We start from the raw sequence: 24,871 nt of genomic DNA on the forward strand, positions 1-24,871 counted from the left end.
ATCGATCGTGACAATTTATTTTTTGAACCATACTTCGGGACTCGCCCATTTCTGCCTATTTTAGAAGAGCTTTATTCCAGATGTAGGGTCTGGCCTAGGAGAGTATCCAAGTATGAAAATAAATATAATAATGTCCCACATACAGCAGCAACTTTAAAAGAAATTGTGACAATTATCCATCGTACAGTACTCCAACTTTATTGACAAATACATTAATTTACTTCTTTTTCTTGCCTTTGCCCTGTTTCCCCTGTTGTTGGTCTTGGTTATGTTTGGGGTTTGTTCTTGTTTTTAGTTGTGGGATTTTCTCTGCCGTAAATACCAGTACGTCGTCACGAGTACTGAAATATTTAAAAAAAGATACAAATTAATAAGGTGCTGCACATTGAAACCTTCATATAATGGACTAACCTTTTATGGTTATAGTAGTCCTTTAGAAGGAGATTTTATATTTAATGGACTTTAATCCTGTACAGTACAGGTAAGGCAACTAAAAATATAAAACTCTGTACCTGAACCATGAGGACAAAACTATAGGCACAGAAAAGAAAAAAATGTTACCTGAATTTTGGATTGACTGATTCTCCAACTTGATTCTTAAGCTGGACACGGACTCTGCCCCAATATGGAGGCTCCTTGCTCTTCTCACGGCAATATATCTTACGCTCACCCAACACCTGAAGTTTAGGTAAATACAGGTAAGTTTTATTTTTTCTTCCAAGGGAGAAAAAGAAATAAGAATGTAAATGCAATAAATCAATATCAAACATACACTTAAAATTAATGGCATCAACTTTAAATAGATCTCTTTTTGCTCAGCATCTTTTGTTGCTTTCTTTAGGCTGAAGAGGAACAAGAACAAATACATAACTTTCTCTTGGTCATTCTCACTACAGTAAACCATGTGTTTCACCCTTCCTCTGACACTTCACACAAGCCAGCATCAGCCATATATCTTTCCCCAAGACTGACTTTTTCACCTCTTCTTTACTTGCTCTTGGTCTTCTCCTCCTACCATCCACCTCTGAATCATGCACTGGTTCACCAATCTTTCTCTTACTGTTATAAAATATTGTACCTGTATATAGTTCTCTAATATGACAGTCAAGACAGTTTATGGACTTTATTTGGTATTTAATGCTTAAATATTACAATTAAAGTTCTGTTCTGCACTATTATGCAATTTAATACGAACAATGACTATCAATAACATGCAGAATATCCTTTAAGGTACACCTTTATTCACAACATTAATTGTCTGAAGATACACATGATCCAGATTTGTTCTATAAGAAAAGTAACCCATTTACTATATAACTTTGTTCTAGTACAACAAATGGAACCTACTTGCAGGCCTGATGTGGACAATACATCGAGCATCTCCTTACAAGTTGGTGCTGATACTGCCTGCAAAAGGTTAAGGTTGGTATTTTATGAATATGTAAACTGAATTTTATTCAGTGTATTTTTTTTAATACCCAAATATATAGACTGTAAACCACATACCACAATTGATTTGTGCAGTGGGAGGTAAGCAACATTATCCCTCAAACAACGTAAGTTCCTTATCTTTCCATTATGAATAATAGTGTTTACTCATGTATGCTGCTTTTGCTCATTCTATGGCTTCAGATACAGATAGATGAATATTATTTAGTAAAATCGTCATATGTGTTTACACTAATTCAGTATATGTATGTATAAACAATGTAGGTATACAATATACTGTACTACTGTATGTAAAGATACCAAGTACGGTACCAAGACAATACAGGGAGGGCCAGCTACGTTGTGTTAATGACTTGGCATCTACAGAATGTGGTACCATTTATATGTTACAGTATCATTAAGGACAGGGGTACCTACCCTTATATATCCTGCTATTTATCAGATAATTAAATGTTTTTTTTTTTTTTTAAGGGGATTAGCCCACCCGGGCACAAGTCACTGACCCACATCAGGGCCCGGGGGGCGAAAATTTAATAATAATAATAATAATAATTCATAGTAAATAAAATTTATAATAAAAAGTAAAACAAAATAATAATAACAACACTGATAATAATACATACAAAGAAATGCAAGAATGAAAAAAAATCAACATTGAGAAACGCTATATATGTATGTTGTTTTGTCATATAATAGAAACAATTGAGACCCTACAATTGTGTGTAAATGAGGCAGAAAGTCAGATCATCAACCTGGTACTTGGTCACATATGGCAGCAGGGTCTACCATTAGACAACACATTATGCTCCCAATATCTTCCCAGGCGGTAGTACCTCCCTGTTCGGTAGCTGCCTACTACCTACTAAATCCAAGGATTACTAAATGAGCAAGGGATAAATGAATATGTGTGTGTGTGCGTGAAGTATAACGCACATTTCAATTCAAAGAGTTCGGAACAGAGAAAAGTGAGACACAGAATGAAGTCTCCTACCTTATCCTTGGGGATTCTTCGGCCTTCAGCTCGGGACTTATCCTTATTTATATATGCAGGATACAGACACACCCACCTAAAACACACATATTACTGGGTATTAACATACAATACTTAACAATACACAGAATATTCTCTGTACAGTATTAATTATTACTATCCTAAATTTAATTGTCCTCTACTATAAATTGACCCAAAAAATAATGTGAGAACCATAATACATGAAGTTCAAGAGGATGCCCCTGAGTCATACCACCAGTAAGGAGGCGTACATATCATGTGTCCCAATGGGGTGAAGAGACTGCATTAATAGAGACCAAATGTGAAAAAGACATGTGTGTGTGTATGTTGACAATGATCTTAGGTCATTGTGAGAAGGTGTATCAGGCAACGAAACTAGTAGGTTTTATAAGGTCATTCAGATATCTACATGGCCCATCCCTCGTAAAGTTCTTCAAGAGCGAGGTGCTTCCCTGTCTGGAGTACTGTCACCCCGACTGGCCTCCGAGATATGCTACAGACTGTTAGTTGGTTGAAAATGTCCAAAAGAGGGCCACCAGATTGGTGCTTGCACTACGGCACCTCAGATATACAGAGAGGATTAGAACGCCTGCAAATGCCTAGCTCATACAATAGGCAGGCAAGAGGGGACCTAATTGAGATGTTGGAAGACGCTCGCCCTACAAGGGGTCACAGCTCAAGATTGAAGAAGCCGCAGGTCAAGAAAACTGTGAGGGCAAACTTTTTCGGAGTGAGAGTTGTGAGCTCTTGGAACAATCTACCAGAGAGTGTTGTGACGGCACCGAGTGTGAGCTCTTTCAAGACCAGACTTGACCAACACTGGAGCGGGTTCAGGTACATTCAGGAGCTGGTGCATGCCCAGTACTTGCCAACAGTGCGTGACAGAGACGTGACCGATTGCCCGGGCGGCTAGCGAGCCGATCAGTGGTGAAGAGGATAAAAGTAAATTAAAATTGATATGGACAACCCACACTTTAAAGGAATCAAATCCTCATTAAACTGAACGTAATATATCAATTGAATCGGTTTCATAAATGCCCTACTCCCAAATAAAAAAGTTTCTAAATAAAATAGGAAATTTATATACAGTACTTGTCAAATCCATCTGGGTATTTTGTCATGGGTCGCGGAGCAGCTGCCGCCATGATGACCTTCCTCAGTGTTACCACATCAGCCACACGCTACACCTCAGTGTGGCCATAATCATATGTAATATTTGGGTATTATTTACGTTAAAATTCCTTTTTAATTTATATAACAGTTAAAATTAATAGATATTCACACTTTAAAAATGATTATATATACATAAAACAAAATTCATATATATTTTTCTAGGATATATTTAGGCATTGGTAACACCCAAATGTTACCTTGTTAGTTTTGTTTAAAGTCGAGTTACATAAAACTTATTTTTATAAGAAAACTTGTAGTAAACTTTGATCGTGTAATAAATAATAAAATTTAAAATATGATGGTAAAAAATAAATATAACTCTAAATACATAAATAAAGAGTTTGTATTATAATGATGAATATTTATCTTTTCTGGAGACGTATTTATATTTTTTTTACAACAAATACTTGCGAGAAGAGCTACAAGATCAACTTGGGACGGTTCTTAACATAATAATTCAACCTGTTAATAGACTACGGATTCAACGACCTTACTACAGGCGAGTGATAGAGTTTCAAGTTGTTTACTGTATTACATATCAGTAAAACTGGTTACCCAAGAGGTTCAGTAAAACGGTAAATCGTACTTGGCCCATCTTAAATGACCAACTCGGCCCACACATTTTACTAACTAGAGGTTCGCGAATGAGTCTGAGATACATCTCTTTTGGTTCACTGAAGTGCATCGGTATGAAGGACGAATTTTTATGAGTACGTTAGTAAAACTTGATTAATGAACCATGATTCACATTCGTAACTTGTGCTTTTCCAGGTGATTTCGTATAGGTTATGAAATTATTGGTTCCAGCAGTAGTTAGAGGGTAGTGAGGGCAAACTTTTTTGGAGTGAGAGTTGTGAACTCTTGGACCAGAGAGTGTTGTGATGACACCGAGTGTGAGCTCTTTCAAGAACAGACTTGACCAACACTGGAGCAGGTTCAGGTACATTCAGGAGCCGGTGCATGCCCAGTACTTGCCAACAGTGCGTGACAGAGACGTGACCGATTGCTCAAGCAGCTAACGATCCGATCATTTGGTGAAGAGGATACAGGTAAAGTAAAAAGATCTATCTCCCTTCTTGAAAATTTGTATGACATTTGCTATCCTCCAGGATTCTGGTACTGCACCCGTTTTTAAGGACATGTTAAACAATTTTGCTAAGGGCATACTAAGCTCTTCCTTACATTCCTTTAATACTCTGGCAAATATTTCATCCAGACCTGGTGACTTATTAGGCGTTAATTTGTCTATTTGCTTACTAACGTCGTTACCAGTCAATACGATCTTGCTTAATCTATTTTCTTCACTACCTCTGTATAGAGTCGGTGCCTCGGGTATCATGTTTAGATTTTCTGTGGTGAAAACTGTTGAAAAATATTTATTCAGATTATTGCTCATTTCTCCGTCGTTATCAGCTAGCTCGCCGGTATCTGACTGTATTGGTCCAATCTTTTCTCGTGTTTGATACATTTGAATAAATCCCTTGAGGTTTGACTTCGCCTCCCTTCAGTTCATTTTCCTCTTCTTATCTCGATCTTAACCCAACTGGCCAATACCTTATAATAATCTCGGAGGTAAACTTCACCACCATTTATTCGTCTACCTATAGCCTTCCTTTGTCCAATAATGTTCTTTAAATAATAGTTTATCCATTTAGGGTCATTGTTGTTTGATCTGAGTTTTCTGTATGGTATGTTCTGCCTTTGTGCATTAAGCAACTCATTATTTAAATTGTTGTGGAACTCATCAACCTCAGATCTTGTGATCAGGTCATCCTCAACCGTCAAATATTGTAAGGTTACTGTTGTTAGGTCTCCAGGTAAAGTGAGGTCGCCTTCTTTATTGGTGTTAGATTACAGGATCAGTCACATTCTGAATCTTGACCATGGCTGACCAATGCTTAGTATGCATGGCAAAAGTGCATCCCCGACAGGAAGGACTCCAGTGCGATGGTTGTAACTTCTTCCACTATGTACATTAATATATTAATAAGATAGAATGAAAAGATAAATAATAACAAAATCAATTCCCTCCCTTACAATCTATGCTGCTTTTTATCATTGTGCTTTTGTACTTTTATCATTCATGCAAAAATAAATGTGTAAACTTTTACTTTTTAGTTCCGAGTTCGTTAACTGAAGCGGTCCGAGTCGGTTATCCAAGATGGGCCGAGTTGGTCTGTAACCCGGTAAAACTCCACACGCACTCTTTGTTCTGTTATGCTCGACTACCACATTCATTAACTTTAGACGTCAAACTAAAGGGAAGAAACCACTTAAGGGAAGTTCTTGGTAAGTGTGACGAGTGGTCCGACCTTAGCAGCAACTGGACAAAACTTCACCATGGAAGATAAAAATGTTCTTACCTTGAGAAACTTGCATAAAATGATGGAGGAATGTGTTTTGCATAATTCTCTTTCAAGATTTGTTATATCTTTTCAGTAAAATATTAGTTTTGGTCATCCCTGCATTTTTCTGATGGTTTTTGACGTGTTTGATCTAACCTAACCTAGCCACAAAACCCAGGAACTATATCTAACCTAACCTAAATTTCTAAGACTTCCCGGATGACCAAAACTAAAATAATACCATCTTTTCCATCTGCGGAGGAGCTGGCTCCCTCCTTACAACTATATCTTAATTAATTATTCATAAAAGAAGGAAGGTGAATATGGCAGTGAAGCAGCCCACACCGTATTCAGGCTTATCATCCAGAAAGAACAATTCATTATTCAATTAGACATAAGCATTATCTGTAGTATTGTTCATGTAATAGTGATTTGTTCCCAATTTCAGAATAATGAGTTGTGCGGGCAGCCACTGGGGAGAGGACCATGATTCTCAGCGTGGTAACAGTGATGACTGGGGACTGAGTACCTCAGACATGGATGATCTGCTCAACCCTCTTCCTCCACCACTGTCACTAACACCTCTCCACCAACCTTCACAGGAAGAAACACCTTCATTTCAAATGTGATTATTTTTAAACATATTTTATATACTTTTTGTGATGTCAATAGTGAAGTAAGATGGAGGAGAATATCATTTTATGTATTAAGATGGTTAAAAGCATAATAGGGATGTAGGCATTCTTTTATACATAAATATAAGAAGCCATAAAATTAACTTGCTAACTCAGTCAGAACATTGACTAAATATTAATTATAAGTTCAACAAGTCTTAGTCTAATTATGAAATTTGTTAATTTTATTATTTTTAATTGCAGACTGCCAGCAGAGTTCTGTAGAACAGACCCTATGGTTCTGCAGACAATACGCCTGCTGCAATACCAAAGACAAGTTGCACAGCTTATAACTAGAGCACAGAGTATTGGCATGGATGGAGGTAGTCTTCCGTCCTGTCCCCCACCTCCTGAAGACCCGCCCCTTGATCGCAAAACTACCAAGCCACATTTTTTAAACTTCATACCACCTGAGCACACGTGAGTTACAGTAATGTTGACAAGTAACTAGCTTAAGGGGGGGACTTGCACATTCATGGTACCCTGACATACCTCAAACCCAGCCTTGTATCTTTTCCTTTGATCATTATGTAGTTAAAGAATGTGCTACTGTATTGTAAACTGTATATATGCAGGATACTCTACTTAATATAAAGTACAACTCATTGAACTAGAAATAATGTTGTATTTCTTTCACAGGCCATTTACAAGTGGTAAAAATCAACCCCAAATTCGTGAAGTGGAAGGTACTACTGCTAGACTCATATTACGTAAGGCAGTAGCAACAATGTGCGCCCACACCGGCTATACTGATACTGCAGAGAGTGTGCTGCGGTTACTGACTGATGTTACCCATGAGTTTCTTACCAAACTGACTAAAGTTATGCGAGCCAATACTGATAATCTTCTTCTTCGTGACAGATGCCCCTTCCATGTAAGTTACGAGTGCTATCACAATCTGGCTCTCCTTTACAACGGTTCATCAGATATTGTTTCAGGCTGCATCATACATTACATACCTAGCTATCTGAGTTCTTAACATCAAATACTGTACCTCATTTATATTTTAGAATCGACGGTAAAGTACAGTAAGTAATTTTTATTAACGAGTTCAGTTCTAACATTAGTCTGATCATTTACAGTATGAGTGGAAAAACTAATTTATAAATGTTTGATTCCATTTACTTTACCTCAGCAATTTCCAAATACAAATAAATATTATTGACATGTTTTTACTGAAGTTAATATACTTTAATAATTTATTTAGGAATTTAACATTGCTCTTAATGTAGGATTATTGATTATGAGTAGTAAACTATGTTGGTGGATTACACAGGATGTTGTGGAACAAACACTGCATGATATAGGGATGGGCAGCATGAGTGAGCTTCACCAGATGTACCGTGATCGTGTGGTGTTGTATCATGCTCGTGTGCGTCAGGAGAGTGTGCAGCTTTACCACCAGTACCTGACACTCTCACAGAACAGAGAGGCCAACATAGCCACTCCTGGGTAAGTTGTCTTGGTCAAGCAAACACTGAACCTTTAGTTTGGAATATGTTTGTTAATTCTAGAATTTGCTTGAAATAAATAATTGTTTGGTCTTAATGTTTCATTTACTTAGTAAACATTAACTAATAAAGATTTACAAACTGAAGAAAATAACTTGGGACATGACTGCTCCTGAAAAAAATAAATAAATTCCTATTTAATTGTTAAGAATTTCAAACACATCTGTCACTATTGTGAGAGGTACAGGAACCTAACAATGTAAAACTTCCTTTGTTTATTTCACTATGATCTTTTTTTTTTTCATTGGTGATACTTTTATTCACTGAATATCCTTGTCATATTTACTTCATCATTTAATTGTACAAACTCCCACTGCTCATTATAGACAATCATAAATATATTTTGCTTTCCTTGGGTTACAAAGGTCAAGGCGAGAGAGCACCGGTGATTGGTGGGTGGATGAGTGTGGTGGACCTGGAGGTGCCTCAGCCCCCGGCATGGATGAAGCATCAGTCCCTTCCATAAAGAGTACATCAAGTCTTGACCCAGAGTTGTCTCTTCATCCCTTCTCTGTACTCAGTCAGTAAGTCCTCATTCATATCTTTCTTTTACTCAGTATGAGTACAGTACAGTACAGTAGTTACAAATAAAAATACAGTAGGTAAAAGTTAAAATACAGTACAGGCGGGCCCCGACTTACAAACGCCCACTGATATGAACGAGGTTAAGCTTGAAATTTACAGTATTTTATTAACTGATGACTAATTTTTTTCTTTCATTTACTGTATTTTGTCATCCACTTTTTTTTGTCTTCAATTAAGTGAATTTAGATATACGAGGACTGATCGAGAAGTATCCGACCTTTAGCAGGTGAGAAAAAACAAGCTTACTTACTTAGTTGAGACTTTAATTCCCTTCAAAGTAGGCCCCTTGGGACTCAACACACTTAGCCCAGCTGGAAACAATTTATAAAGTCAGTTTTGGGATCACCAACATGATCTTCATCACATTTTTCTTTATCTCATTTGTGTCCTGGAACCCTTCAGCGGCATCATCTTAATATTATAAAACACCCAAAAGTCGCAGGGGGCCATGTTGGGAGATGAGTCTTGGGTGTATGGATACGACCCAGAAACGAAAGCTCAGTCATCACAGTGGAAGTCACTGGCATCACCGAGGCCAAAGAAGGCACGGCAGTTTGGAGCAAGGTGAAGCTCATGCCGACAGTTTTTTTTCGACTACCAGGGTGTTGTTTATTACGAGTACGCTCCAGAAGGCCAAACAATTAATAAAGAGCACTACCGGGGAGTTCTCCGTCGCCCACGGGATGCAGTGCGTCACAAGAGACAAGAGTCGTTGGAGGCGGAGGACCACCGCGACAATGCTCCAGCCACCCCACTCATCATCTCATGTTGTCCAGGATTTTTTGGCCAAACACAGGATCACACAGGTCTGGCAGGCTCCCTACTCTCCCGACATGGCCCCCTGCGACTTTCAGGTATTTTAAACATCTACTGAAAGGTTATACAGTATATGTCAGCTTAGACAGTTTTACAGTCATATAATTAATCTGTTATGAGGTAGTACTGTATAGAAACTATAATACATGATAGACATTGAATTAATGTTGTCTAGTAATGTAGCCAAAGTAGGGAAATATCTGTAGTAGCAGAAAATATCAATTAATGTACATACCATATTGTGCAGGGTTGGCGGTGATGGGGAGGAAGGTGTACAGAACTCTCCAGCTACTGTTCAACAATATCAGCTCTACCCTCTCACACCAAGATAATTTATAATGTTTTCTATATTTTTATTTATTTATTTTTCATGACCTTATAAACCATTGTTGATGCCACTGACCCAGATCATGACTGTAGCTGAAATACAGTACTGTACCTAAATAGAGTTGAACCGTATTAGGCAAGCTTTAAACTTGCATAAAGTACTGTATTAATACTTCTTTAACATGAACAGTGTACAGTACCATAATTTTGTGCAATAGTATAAGTACAATATACCAACCTGGTTTTATGTTCATTGAAATAAATCAAAATTTTCTGGGATTTTAGTTATTTAATCCATTTTAGATTAAGTAAAGTTAATATAAAAAATGCAGTTCTGAATGAGTTGTGTCCCCTTATAGTACAGTGCTGTCTTTCACTGATTTATCATGAAGGTGATCACGTCTCAGCTCCGTCCATTTAGGTAACACTTGATTGTAAAAGTCCAAAAACCTCCCTCACAAAATTTTAAGTGGAATCTATTTTCTTCTGATCTTTGAAACAGTCTAACAGCACAAGACTGAGAAATTTGAGGGTTAAAAATGAATGGTACAGTAATGTGTGGGGAAAAAGGTGATGATATTTTTTGTGAATTAAAATGAAAACTTAATGTATTAGATGAGAAATATTGCATAAATATTAGGAATAAAATAATATATTTTGTGGGGCAGGAAGTGAGAGACTGGTACAGTATTGGGGCCATAGTAACTTAATAAGATGGTACAGTATTGGGGCCATAGAGTAACTTAATAAGATGGTACAGTATTGGGGCCATAGAGTAACTTAATAAGATGGTACAGTATTGGGGCCTTAGAGTAACTTAATAAGATGGTACAGTATTGGGGCCATAGTAACTTAATAAGATGGTACAGTCTTGGGGCCATAGAGTAACTTAATAAGATGGTACAGTATTGGGGCCTTAGAGTAACTTAATAAGATGGTACAGTATTGGGGCCTTAGAGTAACTTAATAAGATGGTACAGTATTGGGGCCATAGAGTAACTTAATAAGATGGTACAGTATTGGGGCCATAGAGTAACTTAATAAGATGGTACAGTATTGGGGCCATAGAGTAACTTAATAAGATGGTACAGTATTGGGGCCATAGAGTAACTTAATAAGATGGTACAGTATTGGGGCCTTAGAGTAACTTAATAAGATGGTACAGTATTGGGGCCATAGAGTAACTTAATAAGATGGTACAGTATTGGGGCCAGTATTGGGGCCATAGTAACTTAATAAGATGGTACAGTATTGGGGCCATAGAGTAACTTAATAAGATGGTACAGTATTGGGGCCATAGAGTAACTTAATAAGATGGTACAGTATTGGGGCCTTAGAGTAACTTAATAAGATGGTACAGTATTGGGGCCTTAGAGTAACTTAATAAGATGGTACAGTATTGGGGCCATAGAGTAACTTAATAAGATGGTACAGTATTGGGGCCATAGAGTAACTTAATAAGATGGTACAGTCTTGGGGCCATAGAGTAACTTAATAAGATGGTACAGTATTGGGGCCATAGAGTAACTTAATAAGATACTAGATTGGTTGAGAATTTTTTTACTTACAGCACAATACAGTACAGTCCAGTACTGTACTGAATTGTACTGTACAGTGCTGTACTGTATTGTACTGTACAGTGCTGTACTGTATTGTACTGTACTGTACTGTACTGTACTGTACTGTATTGTATTGTATTGTACTGTACTGTATTGTACTGTACAGTGCTGTACTGTATTGTACTGTACTGTACTGTACTGTATTGTACTGTACTGTATTGTACTGTACAGTGCTGTACTGTATTGTACTGTACTGTATTGTACTGTACTGTTTTGTACTGTGCTGTACAGTACTGTACTGTACAGTGCTGTGCTGGGCTGGGCTGGGCTGTTCTGGACTGGGCTGTGCTGTGCTGTACAGTACTGTACTGTACAGTACTGTGCTGTGCTGTGCTGGGCTGTTCTGGACTGGGCTGTGCTGTGCTGTACATTACCGTACTGTACAGTACTGTGCTGTGCTGGGCTGGGCTGTACTGTACAGTACTGTGCTGTGTTGGGCTGAGCTGGGCTGTTCTGGACTGGGCTGTGCTGTGCTGTACTGTGCTGTACTGTACACCTTAAAACTATGTTAAGGTAACTAGAAATAAGGTAATAATGTTCTTCAGTGAAAAGATATTAAAAGTGACTCCATAGTTCACAACTACAGGTACACAAATTAACTAGACGTTCTGTAGTTCTTAAATAAATTTGCTGGTGCATTTACAGTTCGTTTATAAAAACCAGTTACAATAAGAATGTTTTGCGGACTGGCGACAAAATGCCTTTCATTCTGCTTCATTCTGCTTGCGGATTCAGTTCGCATGTCAGAAGTGATGTGAGAAGAAAGTTATTGAATAAGTCATGGAAGCCACACATCCTCAACATTGCTAAAGCTGCCTCCCCAAAGCCGGGAATGCTGTATACCGTAGATGCCATAGCTACTTCACTCCTGAGCAGTTGCTTCAAGTATATAAGGGATTCATTGGTCCTAACTTGGAGTACTGCTCTCATATCTGGGGTGGCTCTTCAACTGTTAGATAGGGTGGAATCAAAGGCATTTTGTCTTATTAACTCCTCCTTTAGTTGATAATCTTTCTTCCCTTTCTCTTCGCCACAATGCTGCTTCACTCACTCTCTTTTACAGGTACTTTAACGGGCAATGTTCGGTGGATTTGGCATCCCGTGTACCGCCGGCAAGGCCGTGGGTTCTTAACACTCGTCTTGCCCGCAGTGCCCGCCGTTTCTCTGTGGATGTCGGTCACACTATAATAACCCGTCATAGTACATCCTTCTTTCCTCACACAGCCAAACTGTGGAATGCTCTGCCTTCTTCTGTGTTTCCATACTCAAATAATCTGTCTCACTTTAAAAAGCTGGTTTTCCAGCATCTTTGTGGTATATTTTAATACAGTTTAACCTTCTTTTCTGTTTTTAATTTCTTTCTGTTCGTATTTTTTCGCCTCCTAGGCCCCTTTGTGGGTCGTTCGACCTGTGCCCGGGTGGACTATTTCCCATAAAAAAAAATAAAATAAATAAATGAAAAATAAAATAGTTTCCTCCAGGTACTCCAGTTTTCTCCTGTACTAACGCTGGACAATTAAAGGTTGCAACAGAGAGGAGATCGCCCACTAGAATGGCTAATAAGTTGATAAGCATTGTGATGACTGGGCTGGGTATTTGCCTTTCCAACAGCAATTTACTTTTATTTTTTACTTATCCTACTTCTGGTCCTTCATTGTTTGCTCTCTCATTTTCCAAAATATGTATACAGTGGTCCCTCGGTTAACGAGCACAATTCGTTCTAGAAGGTTGCTCGTTAACCGAAAAATTCGTTAACCGAAACCATTGTTTCAATGGGTTTTTGGGTAATTGGTTCCAGCTCACCGAAAATTGCCTAGTCAACAAAAAAGGTAGAAAAGTACACTTACTTTGAGGTGTGTATGTAGAAGGCTCCTGGATAATGATGATGATGATGGGAATTAGAATGGGGGTGGAGGAGAAGGAAAAAGAGAAGGCATTGGGGTGGAAGAGGAGTCACCCCATGGTGCCATTTCACCCATAAAATTTTAGTTCACTTGGTGTAATTCAAGATTATTTTCTTTGAATCAACACTGCACTGCATTATATATTGTCAATATGTAAAATAAATTTCAAAATGACCAATAATTTGACTGGAAACACAGAAAAAAAGCATTTAGTTGAAGAGAGTCTGAAAAGACTGTATGGTGTGTTGACAGGCTGGATAGCGCATAAAACTAGCTTCCTATACTTCAGGTATGTTCAATAATTGTTCAAATGACTAAAAAATTTAATATAAAACTTTTAAGATTATTGAAGAGAACAAACTTCTTGATATTTAATAAAATAGTAAGGAATTTAAGCCCTAGAACCGATTACTGTATTGGCGGACTAATACTACAGCTGGTGGACCGCCAAATGCAAGCGAAAACATGTGGAGGGTCGCTCGTAAGAAACTCGTTAATCGAGGGATTGCTCGTTAACCGAAGTTAAGAATCTTATGGAAGGTATTTCGTTAACCGAAATCTTGTTAACAGAGGGATCACTGTAATGTTTCCCTTTCATCTTGTTATGTCTCCAGTTTTCTCGGCCCAATTGTTTTAGTTTGTGTTCATGATTGTTTGTACCAATGTGTTGGAGGTCTTGCATTATTGGAGGGGAGGAAATAAAAAAAAAGACTCATTTGTCACAATTGAAGGCAACATTCGAATGGATCACACTAAATACCACGGGAAAACCTAAATTTATGGTCAAACACCAATTGGTAGTGAAACTGCAATTTTACCAGTTAGGTTGAGTTAGGATTGGTTAGGTTAAGTTAGATAAGGTTTGGTTAGCTTTCTATTGGCTTCTGTTTCACACCCCAAGAAAATTCCTACAGGGAGGGTGATAACTAAAAAAGACTTATTTCAAACGGAAATGAAGGTGAAATTCGAATGAATCGCACTAAATACTGGGGCCAGGGGAAAAGTAGACTTCTGCTCAAAAAAAGCCATTCGTAGTGAGACGGCAATTTTACCGCAGATTCCATACGTTAATATTTAATTCCCTCAAATATTTTTTATTCTCTTAAATCCAAATATTATGTTCCTGTTCCCCAAGTCATTTCCATGAACTTTTTAATTAACATTTTTCCCTCTTAATTTAATGAAAAAAAAGTCGACGTTGGTCACAAACAATATTCAGGACTGTGCATGAAGACAAGAAATTTGAATAATTACACGTAGTAGTTTATTCTAGTATCATATAACGATATTTTTATGGTTATTTTTCTAAGTAAAGTATATACAGAAAACTTATTAACTGAGATATAAGAAATAGCGGTGATGATGTATTATTACTCATGTAAAAAAAAAACTTGTGATTTTCTAAATTTACCTACAGCTATTATTTATCAAATTATATGTAGGCCATATTGTTTTTATAATAGAGTATGTAAATATTTATATAAGTTTAATGTTATATATCTCCCAAAGTATCCATCTGACAGTGTTAAATTATTAAGTCATCCCCCAGCTTCTCCAGGACTCCGCCATTCCCACTATGGATGAGGCGAGTTAAAAACGTGTCGGGTTTTGGAGTGTATAAACTTTGAGGCAGGAGAGAAGTTGTCTCACCAGGGAGGAAACTGACTCTATTATCCACCAATATGATGCACGAATATGCTAAAGATCTTGCGAGGGAGCAGAGAGCCATGGCTTACAGGTCCTTCATTGTACGTAAATTCCGGACATTGAAGGAAGTGTACGAGTGTCTGGAACAATACCAGGAGCAGACTGTCACTCACTTCATCAAGTACAACAAAGATAAAAAGTTCGGAAATGAAGGTAATGTGAGCATTATACGTCTGAGGTTATAGATGACTTATGGGTAAATACCTAACAACATTTGGTGACTCATTAACCATAGTGTACATGGGTTATTTAAGATGATCTCTGGTTAGCCACGATCTGTAGTCTAGTCAGAGGATCAATACTCTACCTACAGTAATTTATTTGTTTTGTTTTCCTAGTGTTTATTTGTTACAAATGGCTTTCCACAATATTTATTGGTGAGCTGTTCCAGTTATCAACAGTCCTCTGGTGTTGTCACATCTTCATAGTTTATCTGATCGCATTAATTTTGTTGGTCTCAGACAGTAATATTTTGTAACAGGATACAGGTACAGCAGCCATAGATGTGTTGGTACATTAATACATTGACTGTACAACGATAGTTATTAAGATGACCTTCCCAACCTAACTTAACCTAACCATTAACCCAACCTAACTTAACCTAACCATTAACCCAACCTAATTTAACCTAACCTAACCATTAACCAAGCCTAACTTAACCTAACCATTAACCAAACCTAACTTAACCAATCCTTACTTAACCTAACCATTAACAACACTGGCTGCCGTACCTGCATCCATTATACACTGTACAGTATTAGACGTCAGATTCATGTGAACGAGTTGCTTAATAGAAAAGAAAACTTAGTAATCTTGTATTGGTGATAATGAGGAGACAGTTAGCTGTAGAAAATACCTATGGAATAGCACCAAAATTTCTGGTGATGTTATTTGCATGATAATATAAAAAAATGGGTATAACAATGCACAGAACCTAACCTAACCAAACCTAGCCAACCACATTTACCTAACCTTAACGCAACTATTGGATCTTCAGCATATTAAGCAGAAAGAACTTACTTTAATATCAGTTACCTAACCTACATTTTAGCTTCACTGGAGCATTATTATATTATTTAGGTTAGGTTAGGTTAGGTAGGTTAGTTTGGTTTATCATTAATGCTGTATGGTACGGTCAGCCAAAGATGCACCGACCTCACCCTGGGTCTCTTGCTCGTAATACTTGGTAAAGGAAGGCTGTATGTAAAGGTGATTGGTGAATCTGTTTTGGGCTGTTTCACTGTCAGGATAGATATTAAACAAACCGAAGGTAACATTTTTATAATAATAAACTATTCATTTTTATTTAAGGTCATGAGAAATTTCCAAATATTCGTATATTTGTTTAAATAATGAAGAAAATTTGATGTGAGAATCTTGTGGCTGCTGTGGTTGTAGTTGAGTTGCCAATTCATTAATATAATTTCCTTCATTATTTAAGCAAATGTACAGTACACGAGGTGCTGAAGCTTTCAGTGTAAATATTACTGTCCCTAAACTTAAATAATACATCTGTGTAGTATGTAATTTTAATGGATTATTATGTGCTCCACATATGAATAATTATAATGAACGTTTTTATTTCCAAATCGGGTGTGCCCGAGAAAATATCTTGGAGGCGGCGAGAAGCGCTCAGGTGACGACCAAGATGGGGGGCTGGGTATACCTCTACGGTGTTGGTAGAAATAGAAGGCAGATTTACAGCCAAGAAGTACAGTATATAGAGATCTTGGAGGAAGTAATGCTGTCATCTGGTAGAACACATATGCTCTTCCTTAGACAGAGTGAGTCCTCTTCATGTCCAATACACACAGCCAGGGTAGTAACTCGCTGGTTTAAAGATCAAAGAAATATGAATCTTCTCGTCTGGCCGAGTAAATCTTGCGATCTGAACCCAGTTGAAAATGTTTGGGCGAACATCGTCAGCGTGTGGGCGCCAGAGCAAGAACGAACCTCTCTCCAGATAATACAACATTTGCAAAGAGAATGGGAGGTGTTCCAAAGGAAACCTGAACTTATTTACAGGCACGTGGTGTCAGTTCCTGGACGACTGCAAGAGGTAATTGCCAACAATGGAGGATGGGGTCACTAGTAGGGTTTTTTGGGTAAATTGGGTTGTAGTTGTTATATATGGCTGTATTTTGGATGGGTTAGGTGAGCCAAATAGGTGGGTTGTATTAAATGTTTGTATAAATTCATTTATGCGTGATATTATTGGTTTTTGTTGGATGAGTTAAATATACGAGACAAGTATTTTTTTTTTATTATAACCTCCATTTATTTAGTCCCTTCAAATAATAATTAACATCAAAGCACAATTCATATAAATTAACACCACTTGGGTAAATAAACAACCTAAGAGTCATTATCAGGTTCTTCACAAACTTATCACACAGTATAATATTATAAACAACACCAATGATGACGTTTCATCCTAATGCTGCCCACACTAGAGTTTGAGACTGGTTCATTCATATGGATTTGAAACGTGCCCTGTTTACTACTCGGAGAGAGAGTTGCCGAATGTCTCCACTGACCGCAGCCATGTGAGGCAGAATATTCTTCCGCAACTGTACGTATAGAATACCGTAATTAAATACTTAATCATTCCATATTATTTTGTGTTTACAGATTATATACCAAACATTGAGAAGGGCCGGCTCCACTATTGGTCTCACACAGGGAAGTCTGGAGTTCCCATTGAATATGATGGCGTTCCCTTCATGCACGTGGGCCGCTGGGTGCTCATGTGTCACCAGGGACAAGACACAAACAAACGCCATAAAGAAAAGTACCAGATACGTAAACACAGAGAACAAGTAGTAAGATATACATGTTTTATTTATGCGTCTTGTGGATGAAGGGTTTGTCTGTAAATATAGACATGCAATTCTTATGTTGTGTTTGTATTAGTAATTATAATGACACTTTTATGATGTACAATATAGACTGTTGTAAAATTTATTTCTTTTAACTGACTGTGGAGTGTCAAGAATCTGGTACAGTTGGGACCAAGCAGTCTGGTATTTGGGGACCAGAATGTTAGTCTAACATAATGCAGCTAGCAATTTTGTATTATTTACTGTGTCCCTCCCTTTGGTATGTTGATTTGTTCTTAGAAGAGCTGCCTGGCTTTAACTAATTAGGGGCTAATGGATTAGTTAGCTGTAACTGAATTAGGAGTAATGGGTTGGTCCTGAAGTTTAAAAAAGGTATTCATAGTCATGACATGGAGTACACTGATTAGACAGCTTTATGGGAAGAAATGAAGGGTTCTTAAGAGGGATTTTCATGGAACTTCACATGTACAGTGTACACGGTGCATGGACTCCTTATTCGCATGAGTGTTTATATACAGTTGAGAGTAAGTCTCTGTGAAGCCTGTAGATGGCCTGTTCTTTCTTTGACTCACATTTAACACTCATTAGTCATAAGCTGTCTAGTGTCACTGATAAATAGCATTGTACTGTACTTAACAGACATGCTTTTCTTACCTTGATGACCAGCTTAAGCTTTGGACTGTGATAATTGTGCTGTAACATTAAATGAAGATAAGACTAGATTGTACAGTACAGTATAGCTAACATGACTAATAGTTTGAAATTTTTTGATATATTAAGTAAGTTGAAACCCTAAGTGAGTTGCACTGTATTTTGTTTCAGGAGAGTGGAGTGGCACCCAAGAGCAGGAATCGTTCTCAGGTTACCAAGAAAGTGAATTGTCCAGCAGAAATTTACGTTACTCACATCATGAAGTTTCCACAACACAAGGTTAGCATTACTGCAAGTATTTTTACCTGTGCCTTTCTTAATATTTCTGGTGTTATTGTATAAAAAAATTTTTAGTGATAATAATATTGTTATTTATCTACAGGTACCTAATGCTTTATTGGCAATTAATTCATTGCCAACTGATCATATGAAGAAGTTAGCCAAAAGGAAAATTATCAACAGCTTCAGGCGTTATGCAAATAGATTTGTGCGAGAGTCTTGGTACTATGTGAGATTACCTGATCCTGTTGAACACGAAGGACATCCTGTTTTAGGACTGGTAAGTTCCTTATTGTTAAAGGTTCATTGGTTCAGTGTAGTGTACTGAACTATGTTGCATTAAAGTGTATTGACCCCATGAGCTATTGAAGTACAGTACTGGATCCATTTTGTAATCACTCTAGGCAAATGATTAAGACTATTAAAGAAACTCCTTCATTTCAGGTGAAACCAGAACTAACAGCATCCAACATTCCTGTAGAGCCAGAGTGTACTATTGAACTTCAAAGTAAGGGCGGAGAACCTGCAGAAATAAAAAAGAAAAGACAACCCAAAGTAAGCATTAGGTTGATGTATAACCTTATTTGTTATATAAAGTAGGAGCTTCCTCACGAGTTATGGTCTTGGGCGACTCCTGGATAATAAAATCTGCACAAACTTTATCATAGCTTATGGGGGAAATAGTTTGTATTCTGGGTTAACCAGTTGGAGGAACTTGTCACCTTTAAAATGAAAGGAATAATACCAGCAATAATAGAATATACTAAAATCTCTAAGTCGGTGTATGGACAGAGTTTAAAGTGTAAGGAAACGTGATAGACAACAAGTAGAAACACTGGCACCTTCTTCATATCTGCTTAAGGTAGTTTGCAGAATAAATCATTAGTCGTCATGTTGATTTCCAATACATCACATTTGCTCACTTGACTTTTACAATATATGGCTTTCTGATCAGTGAATTGTATTAATTATTTAAAGTTCTAAATTAATGTCATTTGGCTTATAAATGCAGATACAGTACAGTAATAATACAGTTTGTTGTACACTGTAATTATCTTTTAACTTGGGTCTTTCTTGCAGGGCACAAAATTTCGGACGAAAGAGCCGGTGGATCCTCGGGTGCTACACAAGATGTATGAACTAACACGTCAAGGTGTGTCAACAGTTAAGATGATGCAAGAGTGTATAGCAGAGTATGTGAGGGAGGAACTGTTTCCCTGTGGTGAACCTCCACCTATCATGTACCGCCGATATAATCCCACATCATCAGATATTCAGAATGCTATGTATAAGGTCAGTAGGAGATATATGTAATCATATAGCAATGTCTGCCTGGGTTTAGTATGCCAAGGCAGCAAGGGTCTCAGTAGGAACTTTAGGATAAATATGAGTATCGTACAGTCAAATATATTGGTGTAATTTTATGTTCTTATAGCTTTCTCTTTTGTTACTATATGTATCATATACTGTACTGTACTTGTAAAATATTGCTTGCATTCCAGGAAGTCAACTTGGATTTGTCAAACAATATGACAAACTGACTCTGTTTTCCTTGTAATGAGAATACAGTATGTGGAGCTATTCCTGCCACTTGTCTTCATGTAATTTCCTTTTTTGTGTAATCCTGTTTTTAAAATTTATTCAAATACTGTACAGTATTTAACAGAAAATGGGTAGAGGAAATGACATTGGAATCACATTTACCAACCCCATCAACACGACAGGAGAGTTAGAAGAATCGATGAACCACAGGATAACAGTAATTTATTGGTGACTCCTGATGGTTATAGAAAAACAGCCAAGAGTGACACTGCTTTGGTCCTTACAGGTGAAGCAGGAGATGCGCTTGGAAGGGAAGAGTATCCTGCAGTACCGATGTGCAGCACTAGTTCGAGAAATTACTGAATTAGTGGTTCAAACAGACAGTGAAGAATATCTGAACCAGCTTGAAGAACAGCTGAGAAGTATATATGATGCTGTAAGAAACACTGTTCCAGTCCAGGAGTTTCAGTTCAGGTGGGTATTACTGTAGGCATTTTGTATGCCATTAATACATGATATAACTCAACCTTATTAGGTATAGTATCTTCATCAATAACCTCCATTTTGGTGTAGTATAGATTTTAATTATTGTGCAAATTTCCAAAATAGTGTAAAGATAAGTATAGTACTGTACTGAAGATCGGACTCTTTTAAACATGCAGGCTGCAGAAATAAAGGGTTTAAAGTGTTGTTGTTTTAAACAGACCAGATCCAGAGGCTGAAAAGGCAAAGCAGGTCCTGAATGGTGGCCCATTTGAAGCAACCATATCTATAGGCCTAGATGGGGTAACAAAGTCTAAACGAGGCAGAAGACGCAAACACATAGAACAACAGGCTGAGCTGAATGCTGCAACTTATCATTTAAAATTAGAAAATCAACAACTACAAACAAATGTAAGTACTATACTGTATTATACTTTACTCAGTGCTTGTTTAATGCTATCTGTTACTGGTACAGTACTTTCTTTTTCTTTCTTTTTTTTTAACTGGGATTAGCCCACCCGGGCACAGATCACTGACCTACATCGGGGCCTGGGGGACTAAAATGTAATAATAATAATAATTCATAGTAAATAAAATTTATAATAGAAAATTAAATAATAAAATAGTAATGATAATAATAACTCTGAAGTAATAATAATACTAATAATAAAGAACCATAAATAAAAAAAATAAAAACAAGATAAAAGTGAGAAACAATATATGTATGTTGTGTTGTCAATAGTAAGAGAAATAATTGAGACCCTGCAATTGTGTGTAAATGAGGCAGAAAGTCACTTCAGCAACCTGGGACTTGGTCACAATTTTTGTGATGTCATATGGCAACAGGGTTTACCATTAGACAATACATTATGCGTCCAATATCTTCCCAGGCGGTAGTACCTTCGTTTGGTAGCTGCCTACTACCTACTCATATAGGAGGATAAAGTCATGAATACTGCAGCTCTGAATCACAGTTAGCGACTTAATGAAAATGTTATGGTTATTTTGCATAAACTATAAGTGTGTTAAATGGGTGGTACCCAGTATTGGTCTTAAGGTATGTAGTAACAGGATGAGCTCTTCAGTAATATAATTTCCTATACTGTATGTTGTGTTTATTACCTGACCCATAGGATCAGCAGATGGAACTTGACGGTGTACTGGAACATCATCAGGTTCACGAAATAATTCACCAGGAGGACGGCACTGTCACGCAGGTCTATTATTATCAACCGGTGGATCAGTTTGACCATTATATTGAAGCTGAAAACCCGGAGCAGCAGCAGCAGCACCCGTACCAGAAGGATGCCATCATTATCCAGCCTCAGAACATCAAGACAGAACCACCAGCAAATGATAATCTTTAGACATGATTTAATCTTTTGTTTTTGATTGACACGGTACAGCATTCCATATTGTATATTTGTCTGTAATGAATATCTAACATGTGAAAATGAAAATAAGAAAATATAGAACATTTTATACTGTAGTTCCCGGCACTTGGCCATTGACGTGTTCTTCCCTGACCTTGATGGGACTTTTAGCCAGGATTTGACACCATCTGCCACTTGCGTGAAATGCTTAGTTTTTATTTTTTAATTAGTTTAAAGAAGAATACAGTCCCCAACTTATGACAGGGATACGTTCCTGAACTCTGATCGTAAGTCTATTTGTTGGTAAGTCTGAGCAGTGTTAATTCACAACCCTGCCCATGCAATAATATCTCAGACACAATAAAGTGGCACTAAACAATATAGAATAATTGATATAATGTAAAATGGGATTTTAATTCAAACAAATTAGATCAGTGTATTGGGATCCCGTTGGTGGATGATCATAAGTCAGACGGTCGGGGACTGCCTGCGTGATATTACTGTACTATAGTATTACTGTGCTATAGTTTCATCATTATCATTTTTACTCCAATTAACAATTCACACAAGCAGTTTCACTTTCATTTCATGGAGAGCATTAACCCTTTACAAAAATTTTGAGATTTGTTTAAATTAATGCTTGACATCCAACCTTTTCAAGTGGGGCACATCACTCCAGAACAACACAGTTTGTTGTGTAATACCAAGGTGTGCATGAAGGTATGCATTTTATTTTATACAAGAGAATTAAGAAATGAAACTGGTGACAAAAAAAAGATAGATGAATGTAGTAAAAAGGAAGAACTATACTTATAGGCCTTCAAACAATTTTGGTTTCTGTTTTACTAAATCTATCTTTCCTTACTTAGTTTTCCTCTTTGTCCTTCTTTATTTTCCCTTTACCTCTTTTCTTTTTGTATTAAGATATTTTTTGTTGCTTGTCTGTTCTCATTCATCCTTCCTCGTCAAGATATAATTTCTTCTTTTATGTGGTCACCACTCTGGTGCTGTCTTCATATCTGGATTATTATTTATTACCTTCGTTACCAAAGAGTTTGCTCAACTGTTAAAATCTTAATGAGACAAATGATCATTTGATCATTTATAGTGTAAGATAAAGTTTGTGCCTGAGGAACATTGTTTTGTGCATACTGTAGTAATTGATATTTATTTTTTATACCTATAGTGAGGGATGAAATAGTACGGTATGTATCATCAATGTTAATTATTTGACATTTGAAATGTTTTAGTTTCAAAGATATTGACTGAGAAAAGGGAGGCTCTGTATTCCTTATATTAAGGGAGAAAAGCTTTATTATGAAAAATAAATGGATTTAGTGATATGTCTATGAAAGGAAATTTATTATTTGTTACAAATGGCTTATTGTGAGTTGTATTAAAATTTATATGATAATGGATGAAAGTTTCCTTTTGTGAATACAAATTTTAGGTACTGAAGCTATCCTATTTCTGGAAAGGTAATAGAACCTAGGAATTAAGGAAATTGCTCCAGTGGATGAATATAGAAAATAAAATGGTCTCATGTGCTACTAGGCCCAATCCAAAGGTTTAGGTGAAGGTTAGATCTATTAGGGTTTGGACCAATATGACCTGCAGCTGAAAATATAAGAGTAACTTGGGATAATACAATACCTGGCTCTCATGCCTCTTTTAAACCCATAGGGTATCAGGAATTTTTTTTCACATAAAAGGAAATTAAAAAAGATAAAATTCAAGAGAACCAAGAACTAGACTACAGCAGGTTTCTCCAAAGGAATGATCCCTCGAGTAAAACAGTGCAGTACTTGTATGTGTAAAATGAAAGTTACTGTGTTAAATTGGATGTAGCTTCTGAATGGATATAGAGTACAGGGGGTCCCTGGGTTACAAACGGGTTCCGTTCCCGAGGATGTTCGTAAGTCGGGTACCGCCTGTACAGTATCTTGAAAGAAGGCTCATGTGTTTGCATCCACTTCACCAAGTTTTGAACATAAACCTGGTACCTGATTTGCAGGTGGTGGGGAAAGTGACTGCAGCTGGGTGTAGTTGTATAGCCATGCATGCATCCCTAATGTACTGAGAAAGGGTTTAGCCTACAGTGCTGTCTCTAATAAACTGTCAGGGCTGCAGGACCCGTCTTCATTATGGTGAAATGTTTCTGATGATCTAACACAATGTATTTAAACAATATCCTACTCTAAAAATATCGAGCATTTGCTCTCATATTTAGCTTTGATAACAACAGTGCAGGTTCTTGTGTGTATAGCAAATGATTGTTTAAAAAAAAAATCTCCAAAATTTGTTCACCACGTAGTTTTATTTATTATATGGAGGCATTTTTTAAATATCGGGACATTGGAAAAGTCGAGAAACTATGATCCCCTTTGACTCAGAGCATCATCTGTGAGTGATGCTTTTATTATGAAAACTAGACACAAGGATGCACACTTTAGGCACGAAGACAAATGTTTAATAATGAACATGTTGTGAGTCTTCCTCCCACTTATGAAGTACAGTTCTCTCAGTTATGTCACTGTTAAAGAGGCTAGTTCAGGTGCTCACAGGTGGTACTGTGGATTAA

At 37.1% G+C, this 24,871-nt stretch overlaps 3 protein-coding genes across 4 annotated transcripts; 2 read left to right on the plus strand and 1 right to left on the minus strand.

Annotated features, from left to right (window-relative positions):
- Positions 1 to 184: 184 nt before the first annotated feature.
- LOC121879714 (signal recognition particle 19 kDa protein-like) lies at positions 185 to 3,654 on the minus strand. Its single transcript, XM_042386476.1, has 5 exons — positions 3,554 to 3,654; positions 2,441 to 2,516; positions 1,348 to 1,407; positions 562 to 677; positions 185 to 341 (listed from the first exon to the last, which is right to left on the minus strand). Exons 1-5 carry the CDS (start codon positions 3,604 to 3,606, stop codon positions 218 to 220), a joined length of 429 nt encoding a protein of 142 aa, XP_042242410.1. The 5' UTR covers positions 3,607 to 3,654; the 3' UTR covers positions 185 to 217.
- Positions 3,655 to 4,024: 370 nt separating this feature from the next.
- On the plus strand, positions 4,025 to 15,271 carry LOC121879716 (STAGA complex 65 subunit gamma-like). Its single transcript, XM_042386480.1, has 7 exons — positions 4,025 to 4,133; positions 6,428 to 6,604; positions 6,858 to 7,073; positions 7,293 to 7,527; positions 7,930 to 8,105; positions 8,530 to 8,688; positions 14,965 to 15,271. The coding sequence occupies exons 2-7, from the start codon at positions 6,432 to 6,434 to the stop codon at positions 15,041 to 15,043; spliced, it is 1,038 nt and encodes a 345-aa protein (XP_042242414.1). The 5' UTR covers positions 4,025 to 4,133; positions 6,428 to 6,431; the 3' UTR covers positions 15,044 to 15,271.
- On the plus strand, positions 15,098 to 23,706 carry LOC121879715. Of its 2 annotated transcripts, none has more exons than XM_042386478.1 (9): positions 15,098 to 15,275; positions 17,754 to 17,944; positions 18,785 to 18,892; positions 18,996 to 19,172; positions 19,337 to 19,447; positions 19,973 to 20,185; positions 20,721 to 20,908; positions 21,139 to 21,328; positions 22,051 to 23,706. In XM_042386478.1, exons 1-9 carry the CDS (start codon positions 15,098 to 15,100, stop codon positions 22,282 to 22,284), a joined length of 1,590 nt encoding a protein of 529 aa, XP_042242412.1. In that variant the 3' UTR covers positions 22,285 to 23,706. The 2 variants fall into 2 exon arrangements, with proteins under 2 accessions (XP_042242412.1, XP_042242413.1); XM_042386479.1 differs by lacking the exon at positions 15,098 to 15,275 and adding an exon at positions 16,469 to 17,181.
- Positions 23,707 to 24,871: the final 1,165 nt, after the last annotated feature.

Source organism: Homarus americanus, unplaced genomic scaffold (genome assembly GCF_018991925.1).
Source record: "Homarus americanus isolate GMGI-L3 unplaced genomic scaffold, GMGI_Hamer_2.0 scaffold42643, whole genome shotgun sequence".
Lineage (NCBI taxonomy): Eukaryota > Metazoa > Arthropoda > Malacostraca > Decapoda > Nephropidae > Homarus > Homarus americanus.